At 39.4% G+C, this 15,718-nt stretch overlaps 1 protein-coding gene across 1 annotated transcript; it reads left to right on the top strand.

Annotated features, from left to right (window-relative positions):
- The first annotated feature begins 124 nt into the window (after positions 1–124).
- LOC109037643 (UDP-glycosyltransferase UGT5) lies at positions 125–14,190 on the top strand. The gene is given in 7 exon segments (XM_072305193.1): positions 125–430; positions 5,179–5,440; positions 7,487–7,927; positions 7,930–8,084; positions 11,092–11,314; positions 12,117–12,336; positions 13,855–14,190. Coding segments are annotated over 6 exon segments (1,599 nt in total). The 5' UTR covers positions 125–430; positions 5,179–5,199; the 3' UTR covers positions 14,174–14,190.
- The last annotated feature ends 1,528 nt before the right edge of the window (positions 14,191–15,718 follow it).

The raw sequence follows: 15,718 nt of genomic DNA, 5'->3' as shown, positions 1-15,718 counted from the left end.
TCAACCTCTCTGAATTAAGGTTGCTACATTTGAGAGGCAGCTTCTCTGGACCAGACAGTGAGGCTGAACAACGACCGATCTGAATGGAGGGGGGGATCCAAGTGAGACCCAGCTACTAGTCTGGCCTCGCCGCCGCGCTGCACATTGCGTCGGCTGAAGGGCACAACTTGGCATAGAACTTCAGTCATTTAATCACATGCCTCGAACGCAAACTATTGTTTACTTTCTTTGATAATTGTCACTCAATTTTCGTACTGATTTGAATCCTTTCGCGGTAGTCCCGTCTCTAATTATTTAAACCAGTGCGAGTGAGCGTATCCGCCGATACAGTGATTTTAAAATAAGCTGGGTGCGTCCGCGCTGCAACTTCGTGCGAGTCTCTGACACTTGACCTCGATTCTAGATTACATCTGCACTTGGCTGTCTGGAGGTAAAAAGGCACTGCATGACTGCATGATATTTTTGCTCTGATCGTTACTTGAAATGCCTAGGCATCTTATTTTTTATTATCGTATCACAATTCGTCGTCTCCCGCACAAAGGAACGTAACTGCATTTCAATGTTGCCAAATTTCCTTGCGCAGATTGCATTTTCACCAGGAGAATTTTAGGCATTTCTGACTGAAAAATTCACTGATTTTTCTTCTGATTTCATGCGAAAATCAGACCAATTTTCGACAAAATTTGCATAGGTCTGTTCTTGTTAAATATTGAATTGTTTGAGTCAATTTGGCAACCTTGGAATGGAGTTACTTTCTTTCGTCCGGGAGACGACAAAATATGACCTTTTTTAAAAACCCCGAAATCTACGATACCGCTTGATCGAGATGAAGATGACACAGATGACACAGATGAATGATCAAGAGTGGCGGTAGCCACCCCCGGTCGAGGATTATTTATCTCGGGAATCGATAGAATTTGCAACATGGTTGAGTTCCTGCACTTGAGTTCGCATACCGATGAACAAACCAAGAAAATAATTAGATGTGTGTTTGCTTCGGGGGATTTCCGCGGGTGGATTTTGTTCATTTTTAGGCTCTGTTTGATGGGACTACCAATAATCACAAAGAAAAACATGCGCCACCGAAGTCGAGAACTAGACTGTGCGCTTTTATTACTTAGGGCTAACGACTGCATCCCATATCGATAACGTGGGCACCGTAAAATATGTTCGCCTCAAAGATCTTTCATTTGAATCTTTAAAACAATTTTTTGGAAATAAATGAAAATTGTTTTTTTGACAATTTTAAAAACAAAGAGCATTCATAGTTCTGTCGAACTTAATCTTAATGTGAAAAACAGGTTCTTAACGTTTTTAAAACGTTTTTTTGTTAGACACATTCAACCAATTATAGAAACAAAGAGTTTGTATTCTTTACGAATACATCAAAAGTAGTTTTATTCAATTTCATAGGTACACATTTTTAGAATTATTGAAAAATGACTCTAAAATGTAAGTATTGATAGGGCAAAAACTAATGTCACCATAACTTTTCCCCAAAACCTTTTAAAATCTTTCCTGAGATAGATTTTCCAATAAAATGCAATTTTATTTCAATATTTTCGTTGCACTGCGCAACTTGGATAATATGATAATAAGGTGGTAACAAGTGCAGGAAGCATTACCTGTCAAAGGCTGGTGATAATCCCCTCCCACTCATATAGCCGCTACCAATTTTTTTTTTTTTTTAATCCTAAGAAATAATAGAAAACGGTGCCCATACTCTCGTTATGGAGGGTTCTAAGATAGTCATCAGACAATTTTTTTACAGAGTCGGCCCTCCTATTCTCAGTCTCCTTCATATCATTCAAATGATTTTCATTGCCAACAAAGCGAAATTCGCCTTTCGATGGTGCAGAAATGAGTATCTCGGTGCAGAATTTATATCATACCTAGTACGTTATTTTTTGCAAGAAAAAACTATCAATCGCTATGCCTTGAAAATTTTGGTGATTTTTCTTCTCTGTGTGAAAATTATCCCGTAAAAAATCAAGCCATAATGTAGATTTGGTTTCCTTTTAAAAAATGAAGTAGGAGTGGAGATTCTTAAACACCGCAATCGAGATACGCATTTTTACAGTTTCATCACTGAAAAAAAATATGGTAGATTCTACCACACTCTGACACGGTGATACAAATATGGTAATAAACACAAGACTCTATGGTAACATTTACCATACTATATGGTAAGCATGACTAGAGCTCCGGAAAATACTGCCACGATTCTAGTTATTTCTACAAAATAGTATCACTGTGTATTCATCAAGTAAACTTATAGTAGATGTTACCATAACTTTTTTTCAGTGACCGTCGCACAGTGGATCGAGTCAATTAGAGAGATCGGACATGACATTTTTAACTAAAACTGCAAATTTTGATGTTTAATTCGTCACATTTTAAAGTATAAGGGGTGTTTTGAGAAGAAAATTTCACAAGGAAACCCGTGGAATCATTGTTAAAACCTCAATATTTTGTATAAACAGAGTTATAAGCTTTTAAAGTTTCCAAATTTCGTCCGACCTCTCCCATTGACTCGATCCAACGTGCGTCGCTTTGGATTGACCCTGCGCGGGACGGATATAGTAATGGTAAAAAAAAGAACGTATTCGTAATTTATTTGGGCAGATGAAGTTTGCCATGCTAAGGAAAAACGCCATATGAACCTTCAGGCGTTGCCAAATTTCGTTTGATAAAAACCGAATTTACTGAAAAAATTATCAATATTTTTCCTCGACATTTTCAGACAATTTTGTACGCAATTTAATCTAAGAAATCTGAAAATTTCTAGGAAAACTACGCTTAAATTGCGTCAAAAATAGTCAATTTTATCGAGGGAAATTTGGCAACTCTCGAATGTTCATACGGCGTTCTTCCTTAGCACGGCAGTAGTGGCCTGCGCTGAACTCTTCTTTCCCACTCGCACATTAACCTCACTCGCCCTTGAGCTTGAGCTTGAACCCGTGAGCAAGACGAAAAAAGACCACCTAAGCAAGCAGCAGTTAGTCTGCTTCCTTGTGTCTCTCGCACGTGTAGTTTTAAAGGGTCAATCAACTATATTAAGCGAGCGCTTTAAGGTGGTTCTGCAGCAAAACGCAGTCCCGCATAATGTATCAGTAATCGCGATTAGTTGTGATTTGATCGGAGGGTTACACGGACTTTATGTCCACTGTTTTTTCGTCCACAGACTTTTCGTCCACAATTTTTACGTCCACAGTTCTAAAGCCCACACTATTGTTAAGTCCATTACTTAAACGTCCACTAAGTTAAGTCCACAAATGTAAAGTCCACTAAAATCAAATTCTAGCGTCATATTTTAGTCCGTGTGTAAAATTATATTGACAATATCGAAATGAGAAAATTAAGAGAGAATGAGGTTTTGTTATCGTAACTCATATTTTAAATGAAATGTTAATTTCCTCTTTTGATTCATCTTTTCAAATTGTCTTTGGTAAAGACTTGGTTTCATTTCTATCCTTGAAATTTTTGATATAAAATATGCCTTAAATGTACATTCTTTTTTTTAATGAAATTGATTACTTCATTTTAAAAACATTCACATTTTTAAAACGTGGTAAATATTTGTAAAACCTTTTCCAAGTAATGGCATCGATATGAATCTCAATGAGTCGTAGTTGTGATGAAAGAAACTATACAAAAATTAATAAAAGAGGAAAAACACTAAGAAGAACGCAATTATTTGTTTTTAACTTATTTTTACATCGACCTACTTGAGTCAAATACGTCCAATTTTGAGCGTTTAATTGCGCTTACACCACGCAGCAGCACAGTAAAAATCCAAAACATAAAAGCATAAATTTGAATGCTTTGGAAATCATTAAATTTGACACGGAACCACTATCATATTTACGAAAAACACATTCTATTTTCCAGTAGTACATATTTCTTTTTCATCAGTTTAAAAGGGAATAATCAATGCACAGAGTGCAAACATTTCAAAATCATGAGTTGAAAAACGCTGACTCCGCGAGTTTAAATATTAGAGCCTAACACAGAGCGGAGCGGCGTGTTAGCAGCGCAGGACGCGCACTGGCGCCTACAACCCTAACGGGATACTTCACACATTGCGCAACGCGTGAAGTATCCCGTTAGGTTTGTAGGCGCCTATGCGCGTGCCAGGCTGGTTGCCTGCCGCGCCGCAACGTTTTAAGCAACTATTTCGCGTCAGAGGCGTTGCACAGTATCCTACAAGATTGAAGGTGCACGAAATAACTAGTTAAAAAGGACTTTCAATTTTGACTGCATCTGTTACTGAAAAATGTTTAATTTGGCATTGGAACGTTTCCTAGGCTCCCGCTTTGGTTTTTCATCTTATCATGTCCTTACAGTGGACGCATGAACATATGTTTTTATCTGCTCTTAGAGTCTGTTCTCTTTCATGACTTGATTCATGAATGAAATGTTTTTAAGAATGAAGGTAGTAGTAGTAGTAGTAGTAGTAGTAGTAGTAGTAGTAGTAGTAAAATAATTTTATTTTAAAGCGGTGCTTTAGCAGCTAAGGCCATTTACACCTCTAAAGAAGGCAGTAACAGAAGTAGTATGCATTTATTTTTGAAGTGGCTCCTGTCATTTAAATGAGAAGAAAAAAATGTGGACATAACATGTCCACAATTTGGACAGTTTTGGACATATTCATGGATGGACATTAAATCATGTGCGCTTAATTAAGACTGGACTTAACGTTTAGTGGACATTAATAGCGGTGGACATTTATTTAATGGACGAAAGGTAGGTGGACATAAAGTCCTGGAAGCTTGATCGGAGAACGTATCTCGATTTTACCGACGTCGATTCATTGCAATATTATTGGAGAAAAAATCATGAAAAAGTGAAATAAAATTTCGACTTTGTCAAACGCGATTTGCTAGAGATAAAATTGCAACAAGATCGAGGATAATCGCTCAGATTGCCACTTGCCGCCGACACACACAGCTTTTTCAATGATTCAGTATCCAATTCCTGCAAGCTGGAAGGACTTTGATTCTCCAATTCTCCTTCAATCGACAGGGTAGTGAAAAAGCTATCCACCAAGCTTAGAAGCCACGATCTTTAATCCGGCGTACATATCGGGAAGTGAGGAACTATTCCTCTGATAAAAATCAGACTTTAACCAAATTCCGTGCTCAATCATTTAATTCTTATTCTTGTTGTGACCGCTAGGATTTTGGATAAATAAAACAGATGCATCTCCATCAATTTGTACTGACGCTAGCATGGCTGCCTATATTCACGGAGGCGGCCCGAATTCTGGCGTTCTTCCCTTTGCCACTCAAAAGCCATCAGTTTGTCTTCCAACCTCTTCTGAGGGGTCTGGCACAGAAAGGCCATCACATCACATACGTCACGGGGATAGAAATGAAGGACAAGGTTAAAAATATCGAGGAAGTTTTAATCGGCGATATTATGTCGGATGACGATAACCGTGAGTATTATGTCATAACCCTTTCTGTATGCACTGACTTTCGAGGTGTGTAATGCTTTGCGATAAATCGATTCTTCAACATAGATTCACATTCGAAAATATCGAATTGATAGCCGATGATTCCCACTTTGCCGCTAACTAGCTTGCGAACTTAATCTTTCCCTCATGCAAGAGTAAATAATTGAGGTGATACCACTCAACTTTTAGTCAAGATAAAGACCTACCGTTACGTTATAGTGATGATTTTTACATATGGATTCTCCGTTATATCAAATTGGATACATACAACAACAATGATATAATCTCTTTTCGTGGTACCACTGAGGATGAATCGATATATCGATGGCTAAAGTACAAGACAGCATTTCTCCGTTTGCGACGTTGTAGACCCCACCCATTCTTTATTTTTCCTTGAAAAACTAGTTAAGGTAATTTCTTGAAAACTTCATGAATTTATATAGAATATTGTACTTACAGAATAGAAACTCTGTAAGTACAATATTCTAAATAAATTTCAAGCTATAAAGTTGACTTTTTCCTCTTCGAAAAAATAAACTAGGGGCGAATATTTTGAATCGTCATAATGTAGATACGTGGTGTCGCACTTTAGCCATCAATATGTCGTTATTCTGTGACGTAACCCTGGTAAAAATTGGCAGTAGAATCTGTGTTCCAAAATACTATAGACCTAAAGCCGGCTGTAAGATTTCCAATAGTTTCTGTAGCCGGCTGTACAATTTCTTATAGCCTTTAATAGCCGATGGCGATTAAGCAACAGCCAGACGATAAAGTTTATGCCAAACGTTACTAAATACGGATACTAGGACTCAGTGAGTTTTTGGACTACCGCTCTCTTTTTGTGCCGTAGTATCTTGCTTTATTTTGCGAGGAAAGCTCCGTACTTTTGAAGGATGCCTGTCATTCTTAATATGATGGAGTGCCTTCAATTTCTTATGATACTGTGCAGTACCTCTGGTGTGAAATAGTTGCTTCAGACGCCGTGGCACGCTGCGGCGCGGCAGGCGGGCGGAGAGCGCGAAACGCGCATTGGCGCCTACAAACCTAACAGGGATACTTCACGCGTTGCGCAATGCGTGAAGTATCCCTGTTAGGTTTGTAGGAGCCAGTGCGTCGCCGCTCCGCTTTGTGTTAGGCTCTAATATTTAATCTCGCGGAGTCAGCGTTTTTCAACTCATGATTTTGAAATGTTTGCACACTCTGTATGGACTATTCTCATTTTAATCGATGAAAAAAAAAGATATGTTTTAAAGGAAAATATAATGTGTGTTTTGTAAATATTAAGGTAGTTTCCGTATCAAACTTAACGATTTCCGAAGTACACAAATTTATACACAATTTCTTATAGCCTTTTATAGCCAATGGCGATAAAGTGCAAAGCCCGGCGATAGGAACTATAGCCCGACTGTATACTTTTTCATAGCTTCGTATAGCCCGGCTATATGATCTGCTCCGCTTTCTACAGCCAGCTGTATGATTTTCAATAGCCTTTTTTAGTCGGCTATAAGAACTCCTATGGTATTTTGAAACGCAGCTCCTATCGCTAATTTTTACCAGGAAACACAAATAGATCGTATTCGATAGGTACAACAAACGACTGAGATGGTATCGATATCGATTGGTACAAAACATAGTCTCAAAAGTCAATTGAGTTATCTGACGGAACGGGTTTTTGTGATAGAGTTTTTATTCGTATGAGTACAATTTGGTCAAGAGTTGTGAAATTGCTACGAAATGTCTCATTTTCATCTTTTCCGATTATTATCCCTCAATTTTGGTTTGAGGTCATGTTCCGTTGCTTTGAACCAAACGATACATCGAACCACTACACAGAAAACAATGGATGGTTAGGTTGGGAACAGAGTACTCTGTTCCCACGACAGAAGTTCTGTTCTCACGACAGAAAAGTTCTGTAAGTGTAACAAAGAAACTGTGGGAGCCGTATGAACAAAAGGTTCTGTCGTCAGCACCATCCATTTTTTTCTGTGTATCGAATACGATCCATAATATCAAACCGCTTTTTTCCAGAACTAGCAGCAGACCCATACTCCTTCCGCCACGATGACGCCTTCAAGATCTCGATATTCCACTGGGGATTCGGCCTGAAAATGACCGAGACCATTCTAGCGAACCCGATCGTCCAAGAGTTCCTACGTCGGAAAGACGTCAAATATGACGTCATAATTTCGGAAATATTATTCTCTCAAGAGCCGTTCGTCGCCCTCGGGAACTTGTTCGATGCTCCCGTCATAGATTTCTCGTCCCAGTGCGGCACCCACTACACCCACGACGTCCTCTTCAACCCGACGCTGTTCTCCTACGTCACCGACTACAGATCGCCCTACTCGGATCGCATGAGCTTGTACGAGCGTCTTCATAACACGCTCCTCGGGTTGTTCCAAATCTACGGCACGTATTGGTATGCCTTCCCGCGAGAGGAGGCACTCATGAACGCTTACTTCAATGCTTCCGTACCCAAGGGACATCTTTGAAGACTCTCCTGCACCAAAACATAGCTGCTTCGATTTTCAATTCGGATCCCGTGTTGGGCTACCCGAGACCCATGTTCCCGCAGTCCATCGAGGTTGGTGGCATTTCGGTGCATCCGAAGAAACCGTTGCCGAGGGTGAGTTATAATACCTCTATGAGGTGAGTTATAGTACCTTTAGGAGGTGAGTATGCCGTGTATATGTAGACCTCTGATTGGTCCTAACTAGAGTACCTGTATACGGGAGCGTATTGACATCTTTGTGCCCCTTAGATTATCATGGAGCTCCAAAGTTGGATCAATGTATAAACAAACCCGACCCAGAGGAATACCTACGTATTATCGGCTAAGATATGAATGATAATCATACCTACTCAAAGGTTAATTTTTGGCATAAATATTCATCAAAGTTTGATCCGAACCCAATTCAAAAGTTGGATATTAGTTGCAGACACTTCGAAACAATCCAGAAAATTTTGAATCCAAAATCAAAGAAACAAAATTAACTTCTCTCAACAAGCAAAAAACAAAAGCTCGTAGGTTTGCTTACTGAAGTATCTGAATGCCAAATATTTCGTTATGTTTATTTTTCCCCACAGGAATCGAAAAAAACAACTTCTTGAAACTTTTTGTGAATTTTCCGTAACTTACCCAATACATAATCGTAAAATTTCAAGTCAGAATGTTGCTTACTTTTCTTGTAGAAATTAAGTAACGGTAATAAATTAGAGAACGTTTGATTTGGTTACATTGATTCTGGGTAAATCCGTCCATTTCATTTTTGGCTTTTTGAGACTTTTTTTGGTCTATGGTATGAATTAAGGGCGAGAAAATATTATTCACGATGCTCAACTACTAAACCAGCTTCCGTGGGACCTCTTTTGCCTATTTCACTCATTGAAGGCAAAACATCGTTCTTCGCCCTCCTCGCATTTTCATGCGGCACGCAGTAGACATAGCAATTTTTGTGGGAGTTATTACGTCAATTTCAGCGACGGACTCATTTTCAGCGAAATGAAGAGACTATGTCTGAAACCATTGATTTGCGTTTTAGCACGGTTTTTTTTTTTTTTTTTTTTTTATCATGCGTGTACCATATCATCCTGTTACTTTTACGGGTGTTTTTTCTTGAAAACGAATGAGCAGATATTTTGTTTTTCAGAAATTGTGACTCATTTTTACCTGAAAACGGTCCACTCGGTCTTCCCTGAAAACTATGTATATTTTTTTTAAATTGATAGATAAATGTCATAGTCTTCCGAGCGGGCCGATTATTGAAATTGATAGACAAAGCTATAGACAAAGATGACAAAAGGGATAAGGAGGGATCTTATTGGTGGAAGCGGGTGGTTGTAATCAGACGCGGACTGGCCATGGGGGCGGGGAGGCGATCGCCCCCTAACAATTTGCCGCGGAGGTCCCGAAGGGCCCCGCGGCGAATTTTTTTGAGTCATCGTTTTTTTCCCGTAATGTTATAATTTTCTTATCCTTTTCAATCGCTAAAAGGCCCCGAGTTCCTTAAAAATTTGTCTCTAAGAGACACGGAAGGTCGCCAAAACCATTTGTGATGAAGGGACCCCCGATGAATCCTGAGAGTGGGTTATTTTGAAGTTAAAGTACTGTAGAATCCAACTCCAATAATGCCTACGTGTTTAAAAAGTGTGAAATTTTAGAAATTTACCGGGGGGGGGCGAACCTTCATAGAGGGGCCCCCGAACGACAGAAGGGGCCCTTACATTTACGTCTCCTCCTAACTTTTCGACTACCAGTCCACCCCTCTCTGCCGCTACTGCAGTTTTGACCAGTAAGGCCGGAGTATAACGGCGCGAAAGCCAGGATTGTATTTCGCAAAAAAGATAATTTTTGCTGAATAATTAAAAATTAAGAAGCAGGAATAATTTAACTTAATAATAAAGGAACTCAAATCTACAATATAATGCAAAGCAATTCGGAAAATCTCGTAATGTAAATACAGAAGAAACGAAAACGCCTTCAAATGAGGCGTCATACCTTACGCGTACCGGAGAGTTCAAATAGTTGTATCCCTGCGCCTTAGCAAGGCGATGGAAGTTTAATATTGAAGTAGCGTCCCCGCGTTGTTTTTCGGTTTTCCTGTGTCGCTACTGCCGTTTCGACCGTTAAGTAGTTTAAGGGCGCGAAAGCCAGGATCGTATTTCGCAAAAAGATAATTTTTGCAGAATAATTAAAAATTAAGCGGTAGGAATAATTTAATTAAATAGTAAAGGAACTGAAATCTACAATATAATGCATAGGAATTTGGTATATCACGTCATGTAAATACAGAAGATTCGAAAACGCCTTCAATTGAGGCGTGATACCTCATGCGTTCCGGAGAGTTCAAATAGTTGTTACCCTGCGCCTTAGCAAGGCGATGGAAGCTTAAAATTGAAGTAGCGTCTCAGCTTGGTTTTTCGGCTTTCCTTAGCCGCCAGGGGCGGACTGGCAATGGGGGCGGGGAGGCGATCGCCCCCTAACAATTTGCCGCGGAGGTCCCGAAGGGGCCCCCGCGGCGAATTTTTTTGAGTCATCGTTTTTTTCCCGTAATGTTATAATATGCTTATCCTTTTTAATCGCTAATAGGCCCCGAATTTCTTTAAAATTTGTCTCTAAGAGACATGGAAGGTCGCCAAAAGCATTCGTGATGAAGGGACCCCCGATGAATCCTGAGAATGGGTTATTTTGAAGTTAAAGTACTGTAGAATCCAACTCCAATAATGCCTACGTGTTTAAAAAGTGTGAAATTTTCAAACTGCACCGGGGGAGGGCCCCGGACCTTCTTAGAGGGGCCTTACATTTAGGTCTCCTCCTAACTTTTCGATTACCAGTCCGCCCCTGGTTGCAATGGACAAAGGCTTTAGGTAAGTAGGTAATGGACTAACTAATGGCAACTCACGAGAAACCCGACAACTTGTCCATCGTTTCTCCCTTAGTCTATAGGAACCACACATTTCAACCAAAAGGATGGCTCCCATACTCGACATGTCCTTTTTGTCTATCGCTTTGTCTATCGATTTCAATAATCAGCCCGCAGACTGTTGCTTAAAATAAGGCACATTTGCAGGTTTTCCCCCTTTTTATATCATAATGGTATCAATTTGAATTTTCTATTTTACTTTTGTCGCAGGAACTACAAAAGTTTATGGATGAAGCTAAGACGGGTGTCATTTATTTTAGCTTTGGATCAATTTTAGCTGGGGAGAAAATGCCGAGCAAACAGAAAGCGTACTTTGTGGAGGCTTTCAAACGACTAGATCAGAAAGTCATATGGAAGTATGAGGGCGCTTTAGACATCGAATTACCTCCAAATGTGCTCCTGCAGAAATGGCTCCCGCAAGGTGATATTTTAGGTAAGAATATCCATGCTTTCAGGAATATTCATTCTCATTTCTTTCAACGGTGTGTTAATAACAGTGTAGGCGCTTCATTGGACTGCATTTTGCAATTTGGAACTATAAATTCTGGCTCATTTAAAGAAACACTTATGTTTATAGGGAAACAAATGGCACATACGTTGTTTTTAAACCGGGCTAGAATTTATAATTCCAAATTGCCAAATGTAGTCCAATTGGACTGCATTTTGCAATTCGGACCTATAAATTCTGGCTCATTTGAAAAAAACACTTATGTGCATAGGGAAACTAATGGCAGATACGTTGTTTTTAAACCGGGCTAGAAGTTATAATTCCAAATTGCAAAATGTAGTCCAATTGATCGAACATTTTCTTGAACCTACGTTTCATTCGCCTCGCACTATCGAAATCCTGGTAAAATTTCATTGTGAATAGGATTACCGATTCTTGAATAAAGGTCCCGAGGTCTTTTCAAATTTTAAATATTTTTATTCAAATAAGTTAGAGAAGGGATGAATTTACAGTAAAGTCCTCTCAGACGTAAGAAAATTACGGTAAATTCTAGTAAAATGACAACTCATATAAGATCAGGACCACTTATCTCTCAAAAAGATCCAAAAATTAAATCCTGGTAACGAATCAGATGCTGATCGCTGACCGAAAATTTTATTGGAATGAAGTTTTTTCCCTGGGTTATTCGTAAGTATCCACTATGGTACTTTCCGGTTTTTATAAGGCGTCGAATCAAAAACTGCCAACTAAGAGTCTCTGTACCAATAATTATTTTATTTGTTCACAGCTCATCCAAATTGTCGGATATTTATCACTCATTGCGGCTATTTAAGTCTGGTAGAAACGGTTGATAGGGGTATCCCGATAATTGGCATCCCTTTCTTTGCGGATCAGCCGAGAAACTGTCACATGGCCCAGGAGAAAGGATTTGGCGTGCATTTAAACTTTGATGATCTGACACCAGAACTCATTGTAGATACCGTGAATAAAATACTAAAGAATAAATCGTAAGTTATCAATCATGTACAAACATAACTTGCTTTAATATTTATGAGGATCATATTTATTGATTGGATCATTTTGTAGTGATGTATTCAGTGATGTTCTGAACGAATGAAATTGATTTTTCCTATACCCGCATTTAATCTCTCAGTTTGAAAACGACTCAACTCGGGTTTTATATGATGTTTACTCTTTTGCGCAGTGCTCCCATTTCCCGGAACTAGTACCGAATTTCGGAACTTTTGAGATTTTCCTGAATTCTTCCCGGAACTTTTGAAATCCCCGAAATGTTCCGGATTTTATGCATTTTTCGGAACTTTCTCAGAACTTTTGAAAAAATTTAAAACGAAATTCCGGAATTATTGACAGTCATGAAGTGGGAGAAACCGGAACAAAAAAGTTCCGGATCCCGAAATTTTTGACAAACATAAAATGGGAGCAAGGAAAGGTACTCCTTTTGTGACAGTTACGCTGTTTTTATCGTCTCCTGAAAAATTACACTTTTCCGAGATGGGTCGTTTTCGAACTGAGAGATTCAATTGAACAAGGGTTGAGTAAAATAATTACTCTAGCTATGGTTAATTTTACTTCAATCAGAGATTGACAACACCAAGTGCTTTAGATTATTACTCGTAAGTTATTTTTGGTTCGTAATAAGCCCCTAGAGGATGTAAAAAGTTGGCAAAATTGTTTTCTCTCCATTTAAACCTATGCAAAATTATCGATTCTCGGAGGGACATATGCTCCGACAGGAATCGTTTATTCAACACAGGTTTAAATGGAGGAAATCGCAAACCGAGATACGTGGTTGCGAACTCACGTCGATATGCATCCGATGAAGGTCAATTCTCAAAAATTGTGTTAGAACGTATTAGTTCGCCTCACCATTCGCCTTATATTCTGCAAGAGGCTACCTGCGTTACATGTACCTCCTCTATGCTATCTTACTTTATCCTAACCTCGCTTCTCCTCCTCCTACTCTTATCGATAAATGGTTCGCAATGCATCACGAATAAGTTCTACCTTTTCTTTAAAAATTTCTCGCATGTGTTACAATCCATAACCCATCGAATTGTCGAGGAGAGGAACCCCGGCCCTTCAAGTAGCAGTGCTCGCGATAAATAGCGATTTTATAGGTTGGTTATCGAGATCATATCGGAGGCAATATATCGAGATATTATCGCATTAAAAACTGCGATATATGGCGATTAAATCATTACAGATCGAATTTTTTGGTTCGCTAAAATTGTGATCAAATCGTCGATAAAATCGAGATTAAATGGCCATTTATCGCAATTTTTAGTTCGAAAATACCGCGGTAAATTATCGGACGATAAAGGCGCGATTTTATCGAGATAAGATCAAGGATAATCGCTCAGATGTCGATGATCCTGCCGATTTTATCTTCGATAAAATCGCAATATACAGCGATTTTTCCGTTGAGAAATGCTACCTGGGTGTGACAGTGTGACCACATTGATAAACTTTTATCTCGTAATAATTAACCATTCCGTGTTTTTCAGGTATTCCGATAGTGCGAAAAGAATATCTTCAATTTTCAAAGATCGAGTGGTCTCGCCCGTCGACAAGGCAGTTCATTTAGTCGAATACGTCATCCGACATGGCGGGAATCCATCCTCACAAACCGGTGCGAAAGAATTGTGGTGGTTCCAGTACTTTTTACTAGATGTTACAGCCATTATCATTTTTAGCGTTTTAGTATTCTTCATGAGTATTTATAAAATTTGTAGAGTCATATTCAATCTTTTGACTTGTAACTCGTCTAAAAAGACCACCAGTACATCTAGAACCCAGAGTAAAATGTCAAAAAAAGTGAAATAAATTTAGATAATTTCTACCAAAAAGTTTGTAAAAGTGTTTTTCTTGTATTCTGCCGTGCTAAGAAAGAAAACTGTATGAGCATTCGAGAGTTGCCAAATTTCCTACGATAAAATATTAATTTTTGAAGAAAAATATGAATATATGCCCTTGAGATTTTCAGATACATTAGGTGAAATTGCGAACAAAATTATGTAAAAAATCAGCAAGAAAATATTAATAAGTTTACCAGGAAATTCTAGTTTTCTCGAAAGATATTTGGCAACCCCTGAAGGTTCATACGGCGTTTTTCCTTGGCGCGGCAGTATTGAGCCCCGTTGGAGGATCACACCTCATACTTATTTTTCTCTATTTTAAGATTGTGTTACTTGGTTCTCTTCCGCTTATCGCTGCTTAGGTGGTGTAGCAAGAGCCCAAGAGACCATTCGCCTCTGATTCACCATGGATTGACAAAAGCACCAAGAGAGAGAAGACTATATCTGGAATTATTGACACTGAGGGCAGAAGTTCAGTTTACCGTGACACACGAATAGTTGCATGCATGGTTGAGGAATTTCAGGGTGGGCCCAAAAACGGCCTTTAGGTATCGACACCCCTTCTTTTCCTTTGAAACACCCTGTAAGATGGGATAAATCTATTCGCCAGAATAATGCGGTTGATATTTTTTATTCATAGAATTCCGTGCAGGTAATTTTATCTCAACGTTAATGCTCAATGTAGCGTTCTTGTTATAAATCTCTCTGCGATACTCGTGATATCAGCCGAGCTTCAAGCTAATTCAGTTCGTTCTATAGAGGACGATAGAATCGCAATATACTGGAGCGCCGATGAGGTCGATCCATGAACGGGCCACTCCGAGCCCCTTGTTCGCCGGAAAGTGGGAACCGTCTGGGAACCGTTCGGCATTTTTTAACACGGTGGCTCATGAGAGAATCGCGGGCTGCGGGTGGTTTTTTTGGATTTATTCATTTTAATCAATCATTATTCCCGCGAATTTTGGCAAATTGTGTTCACCAACTGACATGCGACTGACACCGACATGCTGAGTACATGACTCGAAAGTTGGTGGCTGAGTATCGGAAATGGGGCCTCGAGGTGAATGTCAGCAAAACCGAGAAGTTTACCGTTGGCGGGAATCAGCAAAGTATAGAATTAGAGGATGGGCGACAAATTGGAAGCTGCGATATTTACAAATATTTAGGAGTGTTTTTAACCCAGGATGGAAGATTGGACCAGGCCATCAAGAAGAGGAATATGCTGGGTAGGAGGGCAATCGCTATGTTAAATGGAGTCCTTTGGGACCAAAGGATCTCCAAAGAGAACAAAAGGAGGATTTACAACGCGATTGTCAAGAGCATAGTAACGTACGGCTGTGAAGTATGGCCGATGAAACAGCGGACCCGGGAGGTTTTGGAGGCAACAGAGATGGACTTCTGGCGTAGATCCGCTGGTATTTCCAGAAAGGATCGCGTCAGGAATTAGGCGGTACGCGATATTATGGATGCCAAGCAGACCATCGTGCATGACATTATGACTAAACAACTCATC

Source organism: Bemisia tabaci, chromosome 10 (assembly GCF_918797505.1).
Source record: "Bemisia tabaci chromosome 10, PGI_BMITA_v3".
Classification (NCBI taxonomy): domain Eukaryota; kingdom Metazoa; phylum Arthropoda; class Insecta; order Hemiptera; family Aleyrodidae; genus Bemisia; species Bemisia tabaci.
The sequence above is the reverse complement of the archived record's forward strand: the minus strand, read 5'-3'. Positions and strand labels throughout refer to the sequence as shown.